Raw genomic sequence first — 23,718 nt, 5'->3', positions numbered from 1 at the left:
ATTCGCATAATTTTAGTTCATTTTTTTTCTTTCCTAGTATTTCTCAGTTCAATAAGCTGCCTAGGAGCAATTTGGAATATGTATTTGTTTCCCATCTTTGCCATTTCTATCTATGCAATTTGGGACAAGTCATTTAACCTGTTTTGGGTTCAATTCCTACACACACACACACACACACACACACACACAAGATGTATATGTATGTATGTGTGTGTGTAAATATATATATATACATATATGATATATACATGTGTGCATGTGTATATGAGAGAGTGAGTAACCAAGGTTTCAAATCCATTTACATATGACTCTTTTTAATTTATAGAGATTGATTACTCTTAAGCTTGGTGCCACTGTAGGGTTTGGTGGAGTATCCTAGTACTCTTGAAGTTAATAGAGTGGTATTGAATAATGGCTTGGCTATGATTTACCTAACTACCATAGATAATCACAATGAGCCTAGAAAAAGTACTAAGATTCTAGATCCATAGTTCTCAGATTTTCAAGGAGCTCGGTTGCATATTTATTTATTTGCTTGTCTACTGTCTGCTATTTATGTAAATCATTTAAATTTTAGTTTTTATAAAGAATAGAAGACATTCTTTAGTTAAATACCTTCATTTTACATTAGAAAGTCTGCATCTCTAAAAAAAAATTAAATGATAAGTCAGTTCTGTATGCTTTCTCCACCACCCCCTCCCTCTCTTCCTCCCTCTCTCCCTCTCTTCCTTTCTTCTTCTTTTTCCTTCTTCGTAAAATTTTTTAATTCAGCTAAAATTACTAAGTACATAATACATGAAAGGAACTGTTAGTTGCTGGCAATATAAAGACAGAATGAAAGATTGTCTTCAAGGAACTAACAGTCCATTTAGGGCATGGGGATACTGTAATATTGTTACAGATAGGTAATAAAAATTATGTACAAATTAATACAAAGTAATTTCCAAAAAGAGAGAGCCTTTATTACTTGGGGATCAGGAAATAACTATAGGAGATGGTTCCTCAATTGTGCTTTGAAATTATTTAAGGATTCTAAGAAGTGAAGAGGGAGGAAAGAAGTATATTCTAGATATATAGGACTACTTTATTTCTATAGAAATACATATGTTGCCAAGAAAACCTGTTTTTGTTCACTGATACTTAGTATCCATGGATAAAGAATGATCCAGAGGGGTTTATGGGAAGCAAAAATTCTGAGACACTGAGACAAATGTTTGTCTTTAAATCCTCTGATAGAAATAGAGCCGGCACATAGAAAGACAAAGACAGAGACAGAGAGGGAGAGAGACAGTAAAAAAGGAATGGGAGGAGAGAGAAAGAGAGAGAGAGAGACAGAGAGAGGGAGAGACAGAGGCGGAGACATAGAGACAGACAGATAGAGAGAGACGGACAGAAAGGGAGAGAGAGAGAGTCTGCTGGTCCAGAAGAGCACTAGAAGGAACCTAGACACAGTGATGGTGATTTTGGCTCTAAGGGAGTCAGAATTCTATTCCTAGATATTGCTATGGGAAAGAACATAGAGGATATTTCCTAGAATTCTCATTCTTTGTATTCATGAATCATCAAGAATCTGATATATTTTAGGACACTGACTCTCATTGCAAGGGTTGTGACTGTTTTTTCCAGGAACTATTCTATAACTGTGCAGGATGGATGGAGGACCCTACTGGTCATATATCAATCCAAAGAAATCCAATGTCACCATCATACAAGATTATCGATAACCTAAAGATCTATAATGAGTGATGAAAGAGAAACCAGTAATTTTTAAAATTTAACTTTATGACTTGAACAGGTCACATATTTTTTGTTTTTAGAAGCCAGGTTGAGGAGAGGTAATGATACTCAGTGGGGGTTAATGGGGAAGGAGGAGGATGATACTAGATACAAACCTTTGGGACAGAGTAAAAGGACTAGTCACTGACTTCAGACTTAGATACTGATGTAACTCTGCAGCAGATAAGTTGTTTCTAAGGGACAACAACCAAAAAGAGATATGAATTGGGACTAGATTAATAATAATTCATATAGAGACAGCTTCAAGGTTTGCAGAACTTTTTGCAAATAAAGATACATGAGCTCATTTGATTCTCACAAGCTTGTAAGGTAGGGGCTATTATTTTCCTCATTTTACAGATTTAAAAAAGTGAGGCTCAAACTAATTAAGTGACATGTCCAGTGTATGTCACTAAATGTATGAGATGAGCTTTAAACTCAGATTTTCATGATTTGAAATACAGTTTTCTTTCTGCCACACTACACCACTTCCTCTGTGAATAACTCCATGGCCTTTTAGTACTCTGGTTGCTCTTCTAAGAAGGTTGCTAAAATCATAGTATCATAGATTTTGAAATGAAAAGAGCCTTAAAGATTAGCTCATCCATTGACTTCAATTTCTATTTGGGAAAACTGAGTCCAAAAAAGATTAAGTAACTTACTGCTAAAGGCCAAATAGCTAGTAAAAAATATTTTTTTTTGGATGGAGGGAACAGTGGATTAAAATGTCAAAACAATTGGAAAGGACCTAGTAGGTATTTTTGGCTATAATATGGATCCGTCATTTTGCAATTATCTTAGAACAGAAAAGTATAACAATAAAAAAGATAGATCATTGGACCAACATAGCTCTTTCCTCCTTAGTCAGGAGAGTTCTAGTTTGAATGATAAGGGTAATTTCATTTAGGGGCTCTAGTGAGAAGCCAGAATGAGAGAATTCACTTCAGAGGATGGTTATTAGAACTCAGGAATTCATATCTAGATTAGAAGAATCTGTGCTCAGGAAGGTCTTTAACAAATTGACATCTAAACTGTTCTGTCCCAGATTCCAAATAGGGATCACAGGTTAAATTCTGTTTCCCAAATTCTTTCAAAAATTTTTATTTAATTTGGTTGGGGTTTAAACTATTTTACATCTCTTATAAAGATGTCAGAATATTTAAGGTTTTTCTGACCTGAGAAGTACTGATAATCCAATGCCATTCTAGAAACACAAAATGGGATGAAGACCAAAATTTACATCTACCCAACTCAATCCTCTCCACTCAAGCCCAGAGAAAACCAAAGTTGATCCTTAATCAAAATTTACTCAGGGGTAAGAGTAGGAAAAATCATTCCAAATGATTGGACATTTAGAATTTGCATCCATTAGTCTGAATCTCGTTTCTGTACCAATGGAATTACCCATTGTGTCCAGAAACATTTTTTTTTTCAACCTTTCAAGAGTATGAGAAGATGTATGGTCTTTTAAGGAAGTGGAATTTAGAAATCATAAGGAAAGTATACAGTGAATGGCACAGATGATTAGAAGAAGCCCATATATCAATAAAGGCAGGAGAAGAACTGAAAGTTTATAGAATTTTTAAAATTCTATGAAGAGATCATAGAAATATTTTGAAAGGATGGTGATGGCCTTGAGAGAAAAGGGGGAAGAGAATAAGCAATTTATAGCACCTACTACATGTCAACCACTATGCTAAGTGCTTTTTACAAATAATCTCATTTAATCCTCATAACAAATCTAGGAGGTAAGTGCTATTATTATCCTCATTTTACAATTGAGGAAACTGAAGCAAACAGAAGTTAAGTGAGTTGCCCAGAGTAAAACAGCTAGTAAATGCGTGAGACTAAATTTGAATTCAGATCTATCTGAGTTCAGGATAAGTGTTTATCCAGTAGTTGTCACTATATCTATCTAGTTGTTTCTATAAATAGGAAAATTAAGAAGAGAGATAAGTGTTTTTTTTGGGGGGGAGAGGGGTGGAAGAACTAATGAGTTTTATTTATTTTTGTTTTTAATGGTATTTTATTTTTTTCAAATATGTGCAAAGATAGTTTTCAACATTTACCTTTGAAAGACCTCATGCTCCAAAATTTTCTCCCTTTTCCTCTCCTCTTCTCCCCTCCCAAGCAATTCTATGTAGATTAAACATGTACAATTCTTCTAAACATATTTGCATATTCATCATGCTGCACACACACAAAAATCTAATCAAAAGGGAAAGAAAACCATAGGAAAGGGAAAAAACCCAAGCAAACAAACAAAAAACAAAAAAGGTGAAACTACTAAGCCTTGATCTATATTCAATCTCCATAGTTCTCTCTCTGGATGTGGATGAGTTTTTCCATCATAAACTGGAATCATAATTCCCTATTGGAATTGTCTTAAATCACCTCATGTTAAAAAAAAGCCAAGTCTATCACAGTTGATTTTCATATAATCTTGTTACTGTGTACAATGTTTTCTTGGTTCTGCTCACTTCACTCAGCATCAGTTCCTATAAATCTTTAGACTTTTCTAAAATCAGCCTGCTCCTCATTTCTTATGGAACAATAATATTCGATTACATCCATATACCATGGCTTATTCAGCCATTTCCCAAGTGATAGGCATCCACTCAGTTTCCAGTTCCTTGCCACAACCAAAAGGGCTGTTACAAAGATTTTTGCACATGTGGGTTTTTATCTCTTCTTTATGATCTCTTGGGGATACAGACTCAGTAGAGACACTGCTGGATCAAAGCCCTTTGGTCATAGTTTCAAATTGTTTCCCAGAATGGTTGGATCAGTTCACACCTCTACCAGCCATGCCCTAGTATCCTAGTTTTCTCACATCTCTTCCCACATTATCATTTTCTTTTTCTGCCATCTTAGCCAATCTGATAGGTGTGAGGTTGTATCTCAGAATTTGCATTTATGTTTTAATATGTCTTACTTTGCATTTATGAATTTTATTTTGGACATTTAGTTTGAGATGCCTGTAAACATTAAGACTAAAATATCTACAGGGAATTGGGGGGACTAGAATTCAGGAGAGAATCTAAGACTAGAAAAGATCTTGGAGTCATTTGCTTAGGGATAATATTTCAATTCATAGGACCTGTTAAGATCACTTAGACGGAATAGAGAGTGAGTGTAGAGAGAGAAAAGAATCTGGGACAAAGTTTTGAGATCCACTCACAATAAAAGAACTCAATAGAGATAATGATCTTACAAAAGAAATTGAAGAATATCAGATAAGTAGGAGGAGATGCCAGAGAGAGCAAGGTCATGAAAAGTTTAGATAAGAGAGGATCCATGAGAAGAAGTTGGCCAATAGTTTCAAATGTTATACAGAAGAATGAAAACTGAAAAGAAGACATAAAATTTGCCAAATGCTGGAATCCTCAATCCATGGAAGATAACCCCAAAGATCATTGAGATTCTCCTCTTCCTAGACTGAAATAATGTGTAGATGCCCGGGGGAATATTTACAGCTAATCTGGATTGGGGATGGGAGTGGAAAGAAAATGAAAAGGCACTTTTAAATACAAAAATATTTGATCCCGGTCCTTTAGGGGAATTTCCTTTCTGATTCATCTGGGAAAATCTATTTTTCTCTTAGAAAAAAGTAATTCAGATTAAGTGCTTTTTAAGAGATTTTTAATTTATTTGGCTCATAGCCTTCATTTAGGAGAAATGTATTCATAGTAACCCATAGTGTTCTGAGATAGACTCCTCACTTGTAATTTTGAACTTCATGATGTTGTAAAGGACATTTTTACTAAAAAGAGGTAAATTCAACAATTATTTGAAAATTCTATTATCCAATGAATGAGTAACATTTTTTACCCAGGTATAGGTTTGATGTCAACTTGCTAGCAGCTATCTGGCTCACAGCTATCTCACTCACTCATCTTCAATTTATGCTCAAAAGAAGTCTGATATTCCTCGGGAGTGACCACCACTATGTTGTTCCAATTCAAAACTACTTTCTCAGGGTTTTAGGTGAGTTATGTGTGTTGTGCCAGTATGCACACAAGTATGTGTCTGTGTGTGTGTGTGTGTGTGTGTGTGTGTGTGTAGGGAAATACATTCCTGCTCTGCCATACAAAACAAGGGCAAAACCTTTAGTCGTTTTACTCTGTGAGTACCCTTTTTTGAGGATTCTTTTTCTTTTTCTTAAAACAAAAATTCTTCTGTTTTTATCAACTGCATTTCTCATCTTTCCATTTCCATAGCCATGCATGCCTTCAAGTGGACACCACTTATTTTCCTCATCAGTCCAACAGAAAAGGGAAGGGAAAAGGAGAGAAGATTCAATATGTTCCATATTTAAAACATGAGGACAATTGTAGTCATTCCTTTGCCATTCTTCTATTTTAAAGGAAGAGATCTGGTGCACATAACTGATGTGCTCATCAAATTTTTTGCTGATGCTCAATAGTTCATGGGGTGTAAAGTCTGGAGGTAGAACCAACATAGGCTATGACTGACAGAACTAAGATCCAAGATTTCAACAGAATGGAACTCTGGGCTGAAGTCAAAAAGATATATTGTGAAGACCGCGTATTTTAAAATCAGCCGGAGTCAGGAATTCAGGTTAGGGGAAAATCGTCAGTCTTTATTCTCAGTGAAGAAAGATCGGAGGTGGAAGAGAATGGGCAATAGCAATGTGTGTAGCTGAGTCAAGAAGCTAGCTAGATCAGCAGCCACACGACCAGAAGCTAGGAGTATGGAACCCAGGCCAATCTCTCCCAGCTTTTCTTCCTGTCTCTCTCTCTGCCTCCACCCACCAAAATCGTCATTTCCTATACAACACATCAGGACTTGTACAGAGATTGGGCAGGGACCATTCTTTATCTAATCATGTATATTAATAGAGTATAGCCCAATTACTATTTAGCCTCACGTGCTTGGGACCTCAGTGCATCAACTCAAGCCTCAGCCCATTACAATATATGTACATGCAGGTTAAATATAAAATCCTACACATGGATCAAAAAAGCAAGTACCCAAAGATAGGGTAGGGAGAGGCTGCTTTGAAATAATTTTCATTAATATTAGTTAGTAGTTAGTTTGCTCTTGGAAGCCCTCTCAATTTATAATTTGGGGGGTTTTATTATTCCTATGCAACCAGTTACAAAATCAAAAATTACACTTAGCTCCAGTCAATTTAGTGACTGTCATCATCCTAAAATATTTGGTGGAACAGGAAGAAAACACTGCAAAATATGATTGATACCACTGTAACCTGGAACTATTGTGTTTGATGGAGATTCAATATTAGGTATCTCTTGGAGATCTGGGGACATCTATCTCCCAAATTATACTTGCATAGTCAGAAATCTAATCAGTGATTATCTAGAGATAGTTCTCTGTTCTTAATGGACATATTTTTTTGCAGATAATCATTTCTATTCCTATCTTCTCAGGAGGCTTTGGAAGGAGCACTTGCAATAGTGTAGACCAGGTTTTATGATTGTTACAATGGAGTGAATTGTCTTCCCTTCCTCTGTTGAATCCTTTAAGGATCAGCTTTTCTCAGTTGGAGCCCAGTAGGGACAGGTCACACATATCCTTTGGTTCTGAGCTATTGATAATCAGAAGGCTCACCTTCCCTGCCTATAATGTCTCCAGGACATGAACTTTCTTGAAGCCCCCAACATGAAATGACATTTCAGAGTCAGAGGATCTTCATTTCTTTGAAAAGACTTTATACAATAAGATTTTTGTACAGAAAAGTTTCATAGCTCATATCCTCTTACACTAAAGATGTCATGGAAATGTTGTTTTCTTATACTGTTTAAATTTGTTTCAGTTCTGTTCAACAAACATTTATTATATTTCCCTAAATAAACCTTTATTAGCTATCTATCACATCTAAGACATTATTCTAGATATCTGGGATACAAAGAAAAAATGAAAAACAGAAACTAACTTTAGGTTTCAGTTTCTTCATTTGCAATATGAGGAATGGGAATAGATAACATCTAAAATACTTAATTATATTTATGATTCTAAGAGGACTGGGTAGCCCTAGTGGCCTCTGTTTTTTGAAAAAGAAGCCGTTGTCCTCTCAAACCCTTTCCAGAATCTGAGTGGGGGGATCTCTTAGAAATATACCCTTTAATTTTGAGTGTGTTTATGGAATAAAACAAGAATTTCCATAGCATAGTATAAGATGCTTGCAAAAGAAATTGCAAATCTGCTATGCACAACTTGCTATTCCTTTCAGATATACAACAAAATTGTCATGTAAGTTTTTTCTTCCTTCCCCTGCCACCCTAGTGAAGGCTACCATTAGGCACAAATAGGTATATATATGTATATATGTAAAATGATTCTATACATACTTATATTAGTTCTTTTTCTGGATGCAGATAGCATCTTCATATGTCCTTTACAGACAAAATAATTTATTCACTCAAAATTGTTCTTAAAACATTTTGCTTTTACTGTATTTAATATTTCCTTAATTTTGTTCAGTTTGTTCTTCATTATTTCATGCAAGTCTATCCATGTTTTTTATTATTGCGCTCATCATTTCTAATAGCACCTTAGTATTTCATCACAATCATATCCTACAACTTGTTCAGCCATTCACCAATTGATGGGCATCCACATAATTTCCATTTCTCTGACACCACAAAGAGAGATGCTATGAACATTTTAGACTCTCTCAATTCTTTTCCTTTTCCTCTAATTATCTTCAGAAATAGACCAAATAGTGATATTGCTAGATCAAAAGTTATATGTAGGCAGTTTAATAACTCTTTGAGCTTACTGCTATTTAACAATTAGGAAATGGCTTGTATTCTTATCGATTTGACAAAGTTCTTTATATATTTTATATATGAGACCTTTATCTGATAAATTATCTATAGAAATTCACTCCCTCCCAATTTTCTTCCTTCTGATCCTGGCATGAATCTTTTATTTTTGTACAAACCCTTTTTTAATTTAATGTAATTGAAATTATCTATTTTAAACCTAATTTTGCTATCTCTTGTTTATAAGTTATTCATCTATATGTAAGTCTAATTAATATTTTTGTGTTCTAATTTTCTTGTAAAATCTCTTTTTATATCTAGGTTATGTATCTATTCTGATTTTATCTTGGTAAACAGTGCAAGGTAATTGTTCTTTGCCCAGTTTCTCCCATATTGCTTTCCAGTTTTCCCAATTTTTATATACATATATGTGCATTCACATATATGTATATATATGTATACTTATATATATTTGCCAAATAGCAAATTATTCTCTTTCCATTTGTCAAATACAAAATGGTTATCTTTATTTGCTAATGTAAATTGTAAATTTGCTGATGTAAATAGGTAAATCCACCAATTTACCTAATTCTAAGCCAGTATCTGATAGTTTTGATAAATACTGTTTTATGATACAATTAAAAGTTTGGTACTAATAAACACACTTTCTTTATATCTTTTTTTCATTATTTTCTTTAATATTCTTGACTTTTTGTTTTTCCAAATGAATTGTTATTTTTTTCCTAATTCATACTCAGAGGTATAATTTCTTTTTTCTGAATTTCCCTCCTTATTTCTACTACTATTTTCCTTCTCAACTTTTCTTTTCACCCTGTCACTTTTACTTTATCTTCTCCTCTTACTCTCTTATTCTTTATATTTCTCCTTATGGTTGAGAAGCACAGTTTGTTACTGTCGTCACCTCCCTCCTTCCAACTAAAATACCTTTTGTGAGCTCTGGGAATTATATTTGCTCAGCAGAATAGATCATTTAGTCACTAAAGATCCAGTGCCACTTTGTTGATACTCAGATTTCAAGCTTCTGGGGCCATCTTGTGGCTGTTACAGATATTCAATGTATCTCATCATTGCCTTCCAGGAACAGTGAACAACTACTTAATATCAATTGTCTTCCTAGTGTTGCAATAGTAGAAAACAGTGTCATTATGGAATTTAGATTGACATTCTGTGGGGGAAAAGATTTTCATGATTTAAGAATATGACTTTTTTTTATCTCAGAAAACAAGTTTCCCATAAGTTAGGCAGGAAAATATCCTAAAAGAACAAGATCAGATAAAATATAAATAATATAAAATCGTATAGTATATTATAGTATATATTATAAGATCACATAATATATTATATGTAACTATATAATATAACATAGTTAAAATCCTTTTATTTTACCTCTATACTTGCCCCAAACTAAATAGGCTTCAGATATTCCCTTAATCTATAAACTTTAAGGGTTAGATGTAATTGGGTAGCCTTGAGATTTATAGGTCACAAAGCCAAAAAAGGTATAAATCTCCCAGATCTCAAAGAGGAAATCGCCCCTTCCCCAAAGGAGAAGAATGCAGAGAGGAAATGGGTAGAAATTATAAAATATGAAAGAAGAAAAAGACGATTAAGAGGGAATAAGATTATAAAGGGGAAAAAATGAAAGGGTTAGGGGTATCCTAGAGTACAGAGCAAAGGGAGGATCCAAATGAGACTCTGAGTTTCATGTGAGTGAGTTCTGGCCCCTAAACCAATGGTACTGGTCTCAGAAAGCTCCATGGGAAAAAGAAATACTAAGTGAGGTAATAAACACCCCCCAAGTTTGTCAGAATAGGAGAACTTTAGCAAGATGTAATAGTGGAAAGAATACAGAACTTGGAATCAGGAAGCCTTTGAGTCTCAATCTTTCCTCTGATCTGTAGGGTCATAGGCAAGATTCTTAGTCTCTTTGAGCTTCAGAACCACAAGAGTTGTGATGATCAGATAAGATGTAAATTAAGCAACTTGCAAACCTTAAAGGGGCTATGCTAAATGTCAATCATTATTATTTTGAGAGCTGAGTGGTGGGGCCTGCTTTCTGTTTCATACTCTGTAGCTTCAGATCCCACCCTGGCTCCCTCTTGATGACACAGTTTTGGAAGTCACCCTTTCCAATACTGGTTGAACATTTACTCATACTTCTGACTCACTGGTCATGATGGGGGAGGTTGGAACATTCTTTACTCTTTGTTGCTATTTTCAGGCACCCTCTGTACCATTATTACTCTATAACCACTCTTCCTTTGAGATTCATTTAAGCCATATTTACTAGCCTTTCAAGATTATATTTGCTGTTATCTTCTGACCTCAAAGTTATTCTCCTTTCTTGCTTAATCAGTTGAGTATCTAGCCCAGTCTTTCTCTCCTTTGCAATGCTTGACTTCATATTAAGGGATTTTGACATATATACTGATACACTTCAGACACTTTAACATCCCAATTCTTCAACAAATTTAAGTCCCATGACCTATTCCTACACTCTTCCTCAAATATATATATATATATATATATATATATATGCATGTGTATTGTACACATATATGTAAATGTGTGTGTACATTAAAATATATATGCACGCCTATACACACACACACACACACACACACACACACACATATATATATACTCTTTATCTTGGTGTCACTCCCAAGCATTCTAAATCCATGTCCATGAATTCTGAAATTATTTTACCTGATCATAATATATTGTCATTTCATTTCTCCCTCTTCTTTGCAATCCCAAAAGAACAGGGGTTCTTTGTTATCACCATGATGAGAGCCTGAAACATGTTTGAATCTAGACTCCAACATATATACATTCTGAAATTTTTGTCAACCCCACTATACCTCTCAGAATATCAGTTTCTTCATCTGCAAAATAGGAATGAAGGTAATATTTTACCTTTTTAAAGGTTAATTGTGAGCAAACTTTTAAAATAAACCTCCTCATGCTTTAGAAATGTGAAATGTTTTCCCCCCTGAGGCAATTGGGATTAAGTGACTTGCCCAGGGTCACACAGCCAGGAAGTGCTAAGTGTCGGAGGCCAGATTTGAATTCAGAGCTGGTGCTCTATCCACTGTACCACCTAGCTGCTCCTGTGAAATGTTCTTATACAAAGATTTATCAACAAGGGCGGCTCCCAGGACCTTACAGATCTGAGAAAGGGAAGTTTTTGTTATTTTCTTTTTGTATTTGCAGGGCCAGGAGGCTCCAAAGGGACTGCAGGACCAGGAAAGTTCATTGGTATTGTAGGGGAGTCAATTACTCTTCCTTTGAAAATCATGGCAGGAGAGAAGGTTGAAAACATCACTTGGATTTCCAAAACACTGATTGCTGTTGTGTACTCAGGACAAGGAAGAAAACCAACCAATATCACTCTAATCAACCCTCTTTATGAGGGAAGGTTGAAAGTACCTATCCATAGCTACTCCTTGGAGATCAGCTCCCTGAGGATGGAGGATGCAGGGTCCTACAGAGCTTTGATAACCACTCACAGCTGTTCTGTGGGCACCAACATGGAATTCCTTTTGAGCATTCATGGTGAGGTTGAGGAGCAGAGCTCCTGGCATTTAAACTACTGATTCCTGGCTGTTCATCTTTTAAAGCCCCTGACTCCTTAGCTTTCTCTTCTGGAGCTAAGATAATGGAATGTTTATCTTCACAGTGACTGTATTTCCCTTTACTTGGCATGGCTTATGGAGATAAACATTACAATGTGGATGGCTCCTATGTCATCATCTTGATATAAGCCATTGAAGGGAGAGAAAAGCTATTTTTAAAAAATATTTCACAACCCTTAAAATGTTTCATTTTGTTGTTAATAATCCAATATTATTAATAACTTAATGTTATAGTATATAATAATTCCTGAATGTTTTTATTTCTTCCCTTTCAAAACCAAGAGTCTGTGATTCTGATAAATACATTAGAGAGAGCTCAGAAATGTTGGGGAAGTGATGAAGTCTGGACAGGGACTATTATTGCTGTCAGAAGTAATTATAATATACTGGAATGAAAACTGATAGTGAATCCAGAACACTTGGGTTCAAGATTCTACACTACTATTATTAGCTGTATGATCATATCTAAATAACAACTTCTCTGAAACTGTTTTCTCAGATTTAAAATGGGGATAATAATTTTTATATTATGTACTTATAGGGCTTTTGGGAAGATCAAATGAACAATGAATGTAAATAGTGCCATAATCCACAAAGTAATGTGTCAGTGGCAGTTAATATTATCAACATTGTAATTAATAACTTAAGGAAGACTAGATTTATAGTATTGAAAACAGAAAATATAAAGGCATTTATGGATGGATTTCCTCCATCTGAAATCCCCAGGACTTTCAGCCTTCACTTGGAAATATGAAACCAACTTAAAAGGGCATCATTTATTTTTATGAAGAATATGATGTCCTCTCCTCTCCCTTAGTCTTGTATCTAGGGAAGTCACTTTTCTCAAATGGAATCCTCTAGGAATAGGACCTAACTCTGGACCTCATTTCTCATTTGTAAAATAATGCTTTTAAAAATTCTTTCCAGCTTTAAATTTACAAACCTAGGAAGATTGAGTATCTACAAAGGCTTGTGATCTGTGAGAAGTTGTTTAAAAAAGGGATTCTTCTCAAGCTTCTGCCCAGAGTTCTGAGTCTAGGGTCTCTCAGGAACAGAACCTTTCTTAGGGGAACACAAACAGAGATTTTTTATTTTTCTCCTTGGAAGAGTCACAATCCTTCTTACTTCAGTTCTCCAAGACTGAGCCTAACAGATGCACTTTTTGCTAGCTAGGAAAATCATATCTAGGTTGATATTTTATTCACTGATATCAAGTGAGTAACATGGAGCCTGTATTGTGCTAGATATTATAGAATACAAAAGCTTGACACTTTCCAGACTAAAGAGGTCTCAATTGGTTTAAATAGCACATGACAATTTTTTGGGAAATTTAACCTTTATTATATCATTATCATTTGAAAATTACAATACTAATCCTGTGAGGTAAATACTATTATTATTATTCCATTTTTATAGATGAGGAAACAGAGGTTCATAGAAGCCAGCAGCCTTGCCTAAGATCCCAGAATTAGTAAGGGGCAGCCAGGAAATGCTGTGAGTATAGTTCTGGGCCTGGAGTCAGGAGGAGCTAAATTCAAATCAGGCTTCAGATACTTATGAGTCTGAGGAACAGAAGCCTCTGTTCCTTTAGTCTAAGGTCCAGATTACTTTGAAGGATGGAGTTCAGGCTTCCAGCTATGAGTCCCTCCTTGATAATGTTCTCTGTAATAATTTCCCCTTTTCCTTTATTTTCCTAGTGACTTTGATTCATTTGTTCTTCTTCTCTCCTTTCAGATTCTGCAGTTCTTGCTTATTCAGCCTCATCAGATTCTTCCTCTTTGGGAAAGGGGACTTTTCTCCTTGGATTTATGGGGGTCTTGAGAATTGCACAGGTGTGATCCTAACACAGAAAGAATCAAGAGGAGGAGTGTGAAGGCAGATGTCCTGTTGGGAGACACTATGGAATACCCAGTTTCCATTTATGCTCATTAGCCAATCTGAGAATACAGCTCTCCTAGTTCCTTATTTCACTTAGAATCCTTATATCTATAAATATGGATTGGCTACAGGATGTTCCTGCATCTGCTCCTGCTATTATTGAAAGTAAAATAATAATTTTACCTGAAACTTGAATATGGGATTGAGAAATCATTGTGTATTTACTTACTTGAATTTTTTTTTTATTCTTAAGCTGGCAAACATCAATAAATATAAACATTTCCATATATAAAGTGCAGAAAAAGATGATTACATTTGAAACTATGAATTTCTGTTATATAACGGTTCCCTATCAAGAATGATGTGTGACAGGCTTGCAACTAAGTTCAGGATAATGGAGATATTATTGGTTTTTAGCTAGTTTCTGCCACATGGGTTGACTTATTTAGAATAATTTCTTTGGAGGCTTGTGATAATTTGATTTTACTCTTTAGAGTTGGAATGAATTTCTTAATCTCACCATCTTCCTCTGAATACGAACCCGAATGTTCTTTTATACCAAAGTAGCTATCAATGATCAGTTTTTTCCTTTGTTTACTCATTTTTTCACTTGATAATATTTTTATTTTTTTTCAATTAGATGTTAAGATAATTTTCAACATTTAATTTTATAAGATTTTGATTTCCATTTTCTCTCCCCCTTCATCCTTCCCCCCCACCAAGTTGGCAAGCAATCTGATATGTTATACACGTATAATCATATTAAACCTATTTTTACATTAGTCATGCTTGAAAAAAGTAAAAAAAACATGAGAAGGAGAAAAAACCAAAGAAAGTGAAAATGATATTCTTTGATTTGTTTACATTCAAATTTGTAGTTATTTCTCTGACTGTGGATGACATTTTCCATCTTGAATCTCCTAGAATTGTCTTATATCATTGTATTGCTGAGAAGTGCATCAAAGTTGATCATTGCTCAATGATGCTGTTACTGTGTATCATTTTCTTCTGGTTCTTTCATTTCACACCATCAGTTCATAGAAGTCATGGAAATCTGCCTGCTCATCATTTCTTATAGACCAAAAATATTCTATCACAATCATATATCATAATTTGTTCAGCTATTCCTTAATTAATGGCCATCCCCTCACTTTCCACTTCTTTTGCCATCATTAAGAGAAGTATTATAAACATTTCGTACATATGGGTCCTTTCCCCATTTTTATGATCTCTTTGGGAGACAGACTTAGTAGTGATATTGCTAGATCAAAAGATATGCTCGGTCTGATTGTCTTTTGAGCTAGTCCTAAATTGCTTTCTATAATGGTTGGATCAGTTCACAACACTATCAACAGTATATTAGTGTTCCATTTTCCCACATCCTTTCTGAAAAAAATTATTTTATTTGAAAAAAGAAAATAGTAAGAAAGAAAAGAAAAACAGAAAAGGAATACAAAACAAAAAAAGGAAAACAAAAGAAAACATTGTCATGTGCCCAGCAGAACATTAGGGAGGATTCAAATTGTATAACAACAATTTACCAGATCAAGAAAGTATATATATTAGTAGAAGAAATTGTATTCATGAATGTCCATTTTTTCTTTACTTCCTTATAGATTGTTCTTTGATTCTTTGCTATGCACTTTATTTGCTTTATTCTTTTTTCCCCCTTTCATTTCCTCCACCACATCCAAACAAGCTACAGTTAAGAAAAGGTATATTTATATAGATATATACATAAACACACACACACACACACACACATACACACACACGGTTAAGTGACTTGCCCAGGGTCACACAGCCAGTAAGTGATAAGTGTCTTAGGTCATATTTGAATTCAGCTCCTCCTGACTTCAGGGCTAGGGCTCTAACCATTGAGCCATCTAGCTACCCCCCCCCCCCCCCCCCCCCACCCCCCGCCTCATTCTAATTTTCAAAAAATTGTTTTCATCTTTGAGACTTTGTTCCTCCTTTTCTAGTTGGTTAACTTTTTTTTCATAAGCTTATTGTTTTTCTTGGATGGTTTTTAATTTTAGTTTTTCCTCAATGTCTCTCATTTGATTTTTAAATTCTTTTTCAAATTCTTCTATAAATTATCTCTGGACAGGAAGCCATTTTATGTTATTCTTTGGGGTAGAAGCTTTTAAAATTTTTACTAAAGTATCCTCCTCTGAAGATGAACCCCAGTTTTTCCTGTTCCCATAATATATTTCAATGTTTTTTTTAAATTTTAAATAAGAGATATTATTGTAAGCGTCAATAATCACAGGGTGGAGGAATGTTGCTTCAAGCTTCTCTTCAATAATCCACTCTTACCAGGAACCCCAAACCAAGAACCCCACCCTCCTGAAAGTGCCCACAACCAATAGCCTTCCAGTCCTCTGCTTCTGCACTCAGTGCTGGTTCCTTTTCACCCAGGGCCATGTCTCAGCAGCACAGCTGGGCCTTCAATCAGCCCAGGGTTCATTTCATTTTCCTGGACTCAAATCCCAATTCCACAAACACTTTGGGAGGTGAAAGTTTCTGTGGTTCCTACTGATTCTCCAGCTCCACCCAGCTAGCCTAAGGGGTCCCCACTTGATGTTTCTGTTGAGCTAGCCCAGAGGTGTTTTCATTTTAGGCAGGTTAATCCCTAGCCCAGGGTCTTTCTTCAGGGCTATATCAGGAGGACCCCTGTTCTGCTCCAAGTATTCTTGATTTTTTACCAGTTTATGTTTGTCCTGAGGCATGAATTTGTTCTATTTATAGGGGAAATAGAGAAAGCATGAAATTTACCAACCTACTCTGCCATCTTCCCAGAATCCTCCCCACTTCCATTTTTCCACATCCTTGACAATATCTATAATTTTCCTTTTCTGTTATATTAATCAATCTGATAGGTATGAAATGGTACCTCAGACTTGTTTTAATTTGCATTTCCCTAATCAATAGTAACTAAAAGCAATTTTTCATATGACTATAAATAACTTTAACTTCTTCATCTGAAAACTGCCTAATCATATTTGCATTGTTTTTTCAAATAGTTTATATAGTATTAGAATTAATTGTACTTTAACTATTAGAAGAATTAACTTGTAAATATATCTGGCCCTGGAGATATTTTCTGAGAGCTCATTAATGAATTGTTTGATTTCTTTTTTTAAAATGGCATTAAGTATTTTTTTCCCTCTTCTTTTAATCTGGGCAGTTTATATTATTATTTATATTCATCTATTCCACTTAGATTGTCAGATTTATTGGCATGGTGTATGGCAAAATATCTCCTAATTATTGTTTATTTTTCGCTTCATTGGTGTTAATTCATTCTTTTCTTTTTAGGTACTGGCAATTTGGTTTTCTTCTTTCTTTTTTAAATCAAATTTTTTAAAAGGTTCATCTATTTTATAGATTTTTAAAATAAAACCTACTCTTGGTTTTATTTTTCAGTTCAATAACTTTCTTATTTTCAATTTTATTAATCTCTGCTTTAATTTTCAAAATTTTTAATTTGATATTTATTTGGAGAAATATAATTTATTGTTTGCCCACCTTTTTTAGTTGTATGCTTAATTCATTGATCTTCTCATTCTCTATTTTATTCATTTAAGCATTTAGGAATATAAGATTTCTCCTAAGGATTGCTTTTGCTACATCCCATAAATTTTGCTATGTTGTCTCATTATTGTCATTCTCTTAGATGAAATTATTAGATGTTTCTATGATTTATTGTTTGACCTACTCATTCTTCAGGATTAGATTAATTTCCAATTAGTTTTTGCCTGTTTTCCATGGTTATTTATTGCATGTATTTTTTATTGCATTACGATCTGAAAAGGAGACATTTAATATTTCTGCCTTTCTATATTTAACTGTAAGGTTTTTATGCCCCAACACGTGGTCAGTTTTTGTGTACATATCATCTATGACTAAGAAAGAGTACTATTCGTCTCCATCCATTCAGTTTTCTTCAGACATTTATTATAATCTAATTTTTTTAAAAGTCTATTCATCTCTTAAACTTTTCTGTTTATGTTGTAGTTAGAGTTGTCTAATTCTGAGAGGATAAGGTTAAAGTACCCCACTACTATAGCTTTTCTGTCTGTATCTTCCTGTAACTCACTTAAATTCTTATTTAAGAATTTGGAATCTATACCACTTAGTATGTATATGTTTAGAATTAATATTGCTTCTGATTTATGAATATTACTAGATATTATGAATAAATAATTTTAACAATATTGCTAATATTGAATAATTTGAATATTACTATGCTTTTACTTCATTGTCTTCATTATCTATTTTTTTTTTAGCAAAATATAGTTTCCTCCCTTCTCTTTTTTAATTAGATCTGTTTTTGTTTCTGCTTTGTCTGAGATCAGAATTGCTACCCTACTTTTTTTCCCTCCCCTATTCATATATATTTTTTCTATTTTCATTCTGTCTCTCCACACCAGTGTTTGGTTTCTGACGACCACAATTTGCTCTTCTTTCTATTGCATTACTCCCTTTTCTTTCCCCTTTCTCCTACTACTTCTGCTTCCCCTTCTATCTACTCTTTTCTTTTCTTTTCCCTTTTCTCCTCCTACTTCTGTGAAAGTTAAGATAAATTTTTATACCTTAGTGCATATATTATTCCCTCTTTCAACCACATCTGATGAGATTAAGGTTCAAACTATGTTCATCTCCCTCAATATTTTTCTCTCTACTGTAATAGGTCTTTTGTGCCTCTTCATGTGATGCAGTTTACATCATTTTGCCTTCCCCTTCCTCTTCTTCCAGTACAATTCTTTTTCTACACCCTAATATCTTTTTTATATCATCACATCAAAGTCATCTTATACCCTCATTCTACATATATGCCTTTTAACTGTGCTAATAATTCTCAAACATTACAAGTACAATTCTCAAACATTACAAGTATTCTCTTTCTATGTAGGGATGTAAACAGTCTAATATTTGTATAATTTGTCTTTTTCTCTTTCTGTTTACCTTTTTATGCTTCTTCTGTGTTTTGTATTTGAAGTTCAGAATTTTTGTTTAGTTTTCATCTTTTCATCAGCAATAATCAAAGGCCTTTTATTTCATTGAATATCCCTTTTTTCCCCCTGAAAGATTATGCTCAATTTTTCTGGTAGTTGATTCTTGGTTGTATTACAAGCTCCTTTTGTCTTCCAGAATATCATGTTCAGGACTTGTGATTCTTTAATGTAGAAGGTGCTAAATCCTGGGTAATCCTGATTGTAGCTCCTTGTTATTTGAAGCATTTCTTTCTGACTGCAGGCAGTGTTTTCTCTTTGACCCTGATGATTCTGGAATTTGATTATAATATTCCTTGGAGTTTTGGTATCACTCTCAAAAGTTAGTTTATGGATTATTTTAATGAGTATTTAATTCTCTGATTCTAGAGTATCAAGACAATTTTCTTTGATGATTTCTTGAAAGATATTATTCAAGATTTTTTTTTTACTGTGGCTTTCAAATAGTTCAATAATTCTTAAATTATCTCTCCTGTATGTATTTCCTAGGTCATTTGTTTTTTCAATGAGGTATTTTATATTTTCTTCTATTTTTTTCATTCTTTGGATTTTGATTGATTCTTTGTCTCATAGAGTCATTAACTTCTACATACCCACTTGTAATTTTTAAGAAATGACTTTCTTCAATTAGCTTTTGCACCTCTTTTTTCATTTGTCTAATTCTACTTTTTAAAAAGTTGTTTTATTCAGTGGAATTTTATTCAGGTTTAATCAGTATTTATTTGTTCACATTTGGTCAATTTTATTTTTAATGATTTTTTTTTGTCAGTTAATTTTTGTTCTTTCTTTTCCAAGTTGTTGATTCCCTCTCACATATCTCACATTTCTTTTTCTATTTTTCTTCTACTTCTCTTATTTTATTTTAAAAATCCTTTAAAAATTCTTCTAAGAAGGCTTTTGGGAATTGAAACCAAGTTATACCTCCCTCTGAGATTTCACATGCAGGAATTTTGTCCTCTTCTGAGTTAGTGTTTTGATCTTCCCCATCATCCTAGTAGCTTTTTATGGTCAAAGATTATTTTTTTCTTAACCACTTTTTGGCCTATTTCTTGGCTTTTAAAAGTTAAGCTATACTCCTGGGGTATATAGGGTACTGTCACAAATTTCTTGTCCTGGGTTCCATGGGCAGAGGAGCACTGGGACTTCAGTGTTTGGTGACTTGCTCTTGTACTGGGATAGCGTGATTTATTCCTACTGATCTTGCCTGGTTACCAAGGCTGACAATATGCTTTCTGTGGTGGGGCTGGAGGCTCCCCTGCTGGCATATTGTGCCATTGGCCTATTGATCTAGGCCCAAGGGGTCTCAGTGACTGATCTGTGCTGTGGCTAAAAACCTCCCACTGGCTTCCCTCGACATTGTCTGCACTGGTTATGTTTGCCTTTCATCAAGTCTGACCTTTCCTGACTTCTTCTAAGCTATCTTCTAAGCTATCTAAGCTATCTTAAGATGGAAAATTTTTCTATCCTGTCTCTTTTTAGGTTCTGTCACTCTAGAATCTGGTTAGATTTTATTTAACATTGTTTCAGAAAAAAATTGGGGAGAACTCAGACAACTTCTCTCTGCCATCTTGACTCTACCTGCTTACTCATTTTTATTTTTAATTTGTCTTATTTTATTTTTAACATCTTAATATTATTACTATTAAATTTTAATTCTGAGTTGTGGGTAATGTTGTCTTAGACCTGAAATCCTCCTTACTGTTGTTTTCTGAATTCTGTCTGGAGGTTCAGCCTCCAGGACTCCTCTCTTCCTCTCTTAATATCTATAGTTAGGTCCCCCAATTAGCCTGTTCCTAAAATGTTCTTGTTCCATGTGATATGACATTTACAGGGCATGTGCTCACACTTTCTCCCCAACAGTCACAGCACAGCTGAAAACATTAGGGGGTTCCTTCAGTCTTGCCTCACTCAGAATTTGCTCTCCTTTATATGAAATTTTGTGAAGTAAAAGTTCCTCAGGTAAATTTCTTGTGGCCTAGTCTGCTTTTTAAAAGGCCTTCTATTTAATTCAGTGGAGTTGGCCTGGAGGTGTTTATGCTTTACTCAGATCAAAGCTCAAACCCCCAGAGCTTCTCTGAGGTCCTCTCAACATGTACCAAGAAGACATCTTCTTGAATTTTTAAAAATTATTTTTGTTATTCTATGTTCATTTTATAGCAATTTTCTGTCTGTGGAAGAAATCTGGAGAGCCTGAAAACTTCTGACTTATTCCACCAATTTCCCAGAATGTATCATCCCAAGCACTTTTAACAAAATTACTACAAATATTATTAGTATTAAGCACTTTCCAGTGCAACTGAGGGAATATACACATTGTGAGAAAGTAGTGCTCAGGTCCCTAGGTGACATAGTGGATTGGGTGCTAGGTCTGAAGCAAGAAAGATTTGAGTTAAAATTCTGCTTCGGAAACTAAATAGTTGTATGAACTAACAAAAGTCATTTAGTCTCTATCTGCCTTAGAATTTTTTTGTAAATAGCTTTTTATTTACAAGATATCTACATAGGTAATTTTTCAGCATTGACAGTTGCAAATCCTTTTGTTCCAACTTTTCCCCTCCCTCCTTCCACCCCTTCCTCCAGATGGCAGGTTGACCAATACATGTTAAATATGTTAAAGTATAAATTAAATACAATATATGTATACATGTCCAAACAGTTAATTTGCTGTATAAAAAGAGTCAGACTTTGAAATAGTGTACAATTAGCCTGTGAAGGAAATCAAAAGTGCAGGCGGACAAAAATAGAGGGGTTGGGAATTCTATGCAGTGGTTCATAGTCATCTCCCAGAGTTCTTTCCCTGGGTGTAGCTGGTTCAGTTCATTATTGCTCTATTGGAACTGATTTGGTTCATCTTCATTGTTGAAGAGGGCCATGTCCATGAGAATTGATCCTCATATAGTATTGTTGTTGAAGTATATAATGATCTGGTCCTGCTCATTTCATTCAGCATCAGTTTGTGTAAGTCTCTCCAGGCCTTTCTGAAATCATCCTGCTGGTCAATAATATTCCATAATATTAATACACCACAATTTATTCAGCCATTCTCCAATTGATGGGCATCCACTCAGTTTCCAGTTTCTGGTCACTACGAAGAGGAATGCCACAAACATTCGTGCACATACAGATCCCTTTCCCTTCTTTAAAATCTCTTTGGGTTATAAGCCCAGTAATAACACTGCTGGGTCAAAGAGTATGCACAGTTTGATAGTTTTTTGAGCATAGTTCCAAATCTGCCTTAGAATTCTTAACTGTAAAATAAGGATAATAATACACTTTCCTCCCAGAGTTGGAGTACCAAATGAAATATTTATAAAGCATTTAGCTCAATGCCCGCCTCATAATAATCACTTAATAAATGTCTGTTTTCTTTTTTTTCTTTTCCCAGAGGACAGGACTGATAAAGGGTTTGGGCTGGGGGAGGGCAGTAAAACATAAACATTCAAAGAAAGAGATGCCTGGGCAGATGACCTGGAGTGAAGCTTTCTGTAGAGCTCCCATTCCTGAAACCAATACTGAAAGTCCCATAATGCTCATCTGGAGGTTTTACTCCTTTCCTGTTTTTCACATCTCCTTACTTTGTATCTTTTTAATGTCCCCAGTGCCTGAAATGTTCTCCCTCCTAACCTCAGCCTCTTAATTTCTTTGACTTCCATCAAGACTGAGTTTAAGTCCCACTTTTTCAAATGTATTTATTTATTTACATGTATTTATAATCTGTCCCGTTTCTGTCCTCCTCCACTGAACAATAACTACAACAAAAAAATGGAAAAATAACCCTCATTACAAATATATGTGGTTCAGAAAAACAAATTTTCATATTAGCCATGTTTTATTTTGTTTTTTATTTTTGGAGTTTGCCATCTCCTTGTCAGGAAGTGAGTGGTATGTTTCATTTCCAGTTTTCTGGATCAATGGTTTATCATTGCACTGATCAGAGTTCTAAAGTCTTTCAAAGTTATTTTTCTCTACAACATTGTTGTCAATATACACATGGCTCCAGTTTTCCCTGCTTTGCTCTGTATCAGTTGAAACAAATTTTCCCAGTACTTCTGAAAATGCCCATCTTCTGATTTTTTATGAAAAAATAATATTCTATTATATTCTTAAAGCACAATTTGTTTATCCATTCCAATTAGTTTCCATTTTGGGTCTTGTATGAAAACATCAGTTATGAATCTTTCCATCCATAGGTCTTTTCCCTCTTTCTTTGATTCTTTTGAAATATAAACCCACTAATGATATAGTTGGGTTACAGCATTTGCATAGGTTTGTAACTTTCAAATCCTACCTTCTGTGAGAGGCTTTTCCCATTCTTCCCAACTCCTCTGAAATTACCTTTCATCTAGTCTCTGTATCTTGTTTGTACATAGTTGTTTAAATGTCATCTCCCCTTTAGAGTATAAAACACAATACTTGGCACATAGTTAGTGGCTAATAAATGCTTATTGACTTGACTTGCTTTGATGAAGTCTAAGGACTCATTCTCAGAATGTTTTAAAATGCATAAATAAATAAAAAGGATTGCAAAAAAAAGAAAAAATAGTGAAATAATTATGTATTTTTCCCCACATAAGTTCATAGAGTCTTTGAAATCTATGCACATGAATCCTAGGTTAGATTCCTGGCCTGAAGGAA

General features: G+C 34.5%; 1 protein-coding gene across 1 annotated transcript; it reads left to right on the top strand.

The window, feature by feature from the left end:
- Positions 1 to 11,677: 11,677 nt before the first annotated feature.
- LOC105750351 (SLAM family member 6-like) lies at positions 11,678 to 14,340 on the top strand (the record flags this gene model as incomplete). Its single annotated transcript, XM_031968689.1, has 2 exons — positions 11,678 to 12,107; positions 13,922 to 14,340. Coding segments are annotated over 2 exons (534 nt in total), but the record flags the coding sequence as incomplete, so codon positions are not given.
- Positions 14,341 to 23,718: the final 9,378 nt, after the last annotated feature.

Source organism: Sarcophilus harrisii, chromosome 4 (genome assembly GCF_902635505.1).
Source record: "Sarcophilus harrisii chromosome 4, mSarHar1.11, whole genome shotgun sequence".
NCBI lineage: Eukaryota > Metazoa > Chordata > Mammalia > Dasyuromorphia > Dasyuridae > Sarcophilus > Sarcophilus harrisii.
The sequence above is the reverse complement of the archived record's forward strand: the minus strand, read 5'-3'. Positions and strand labels throughout refer to the sequence as shown.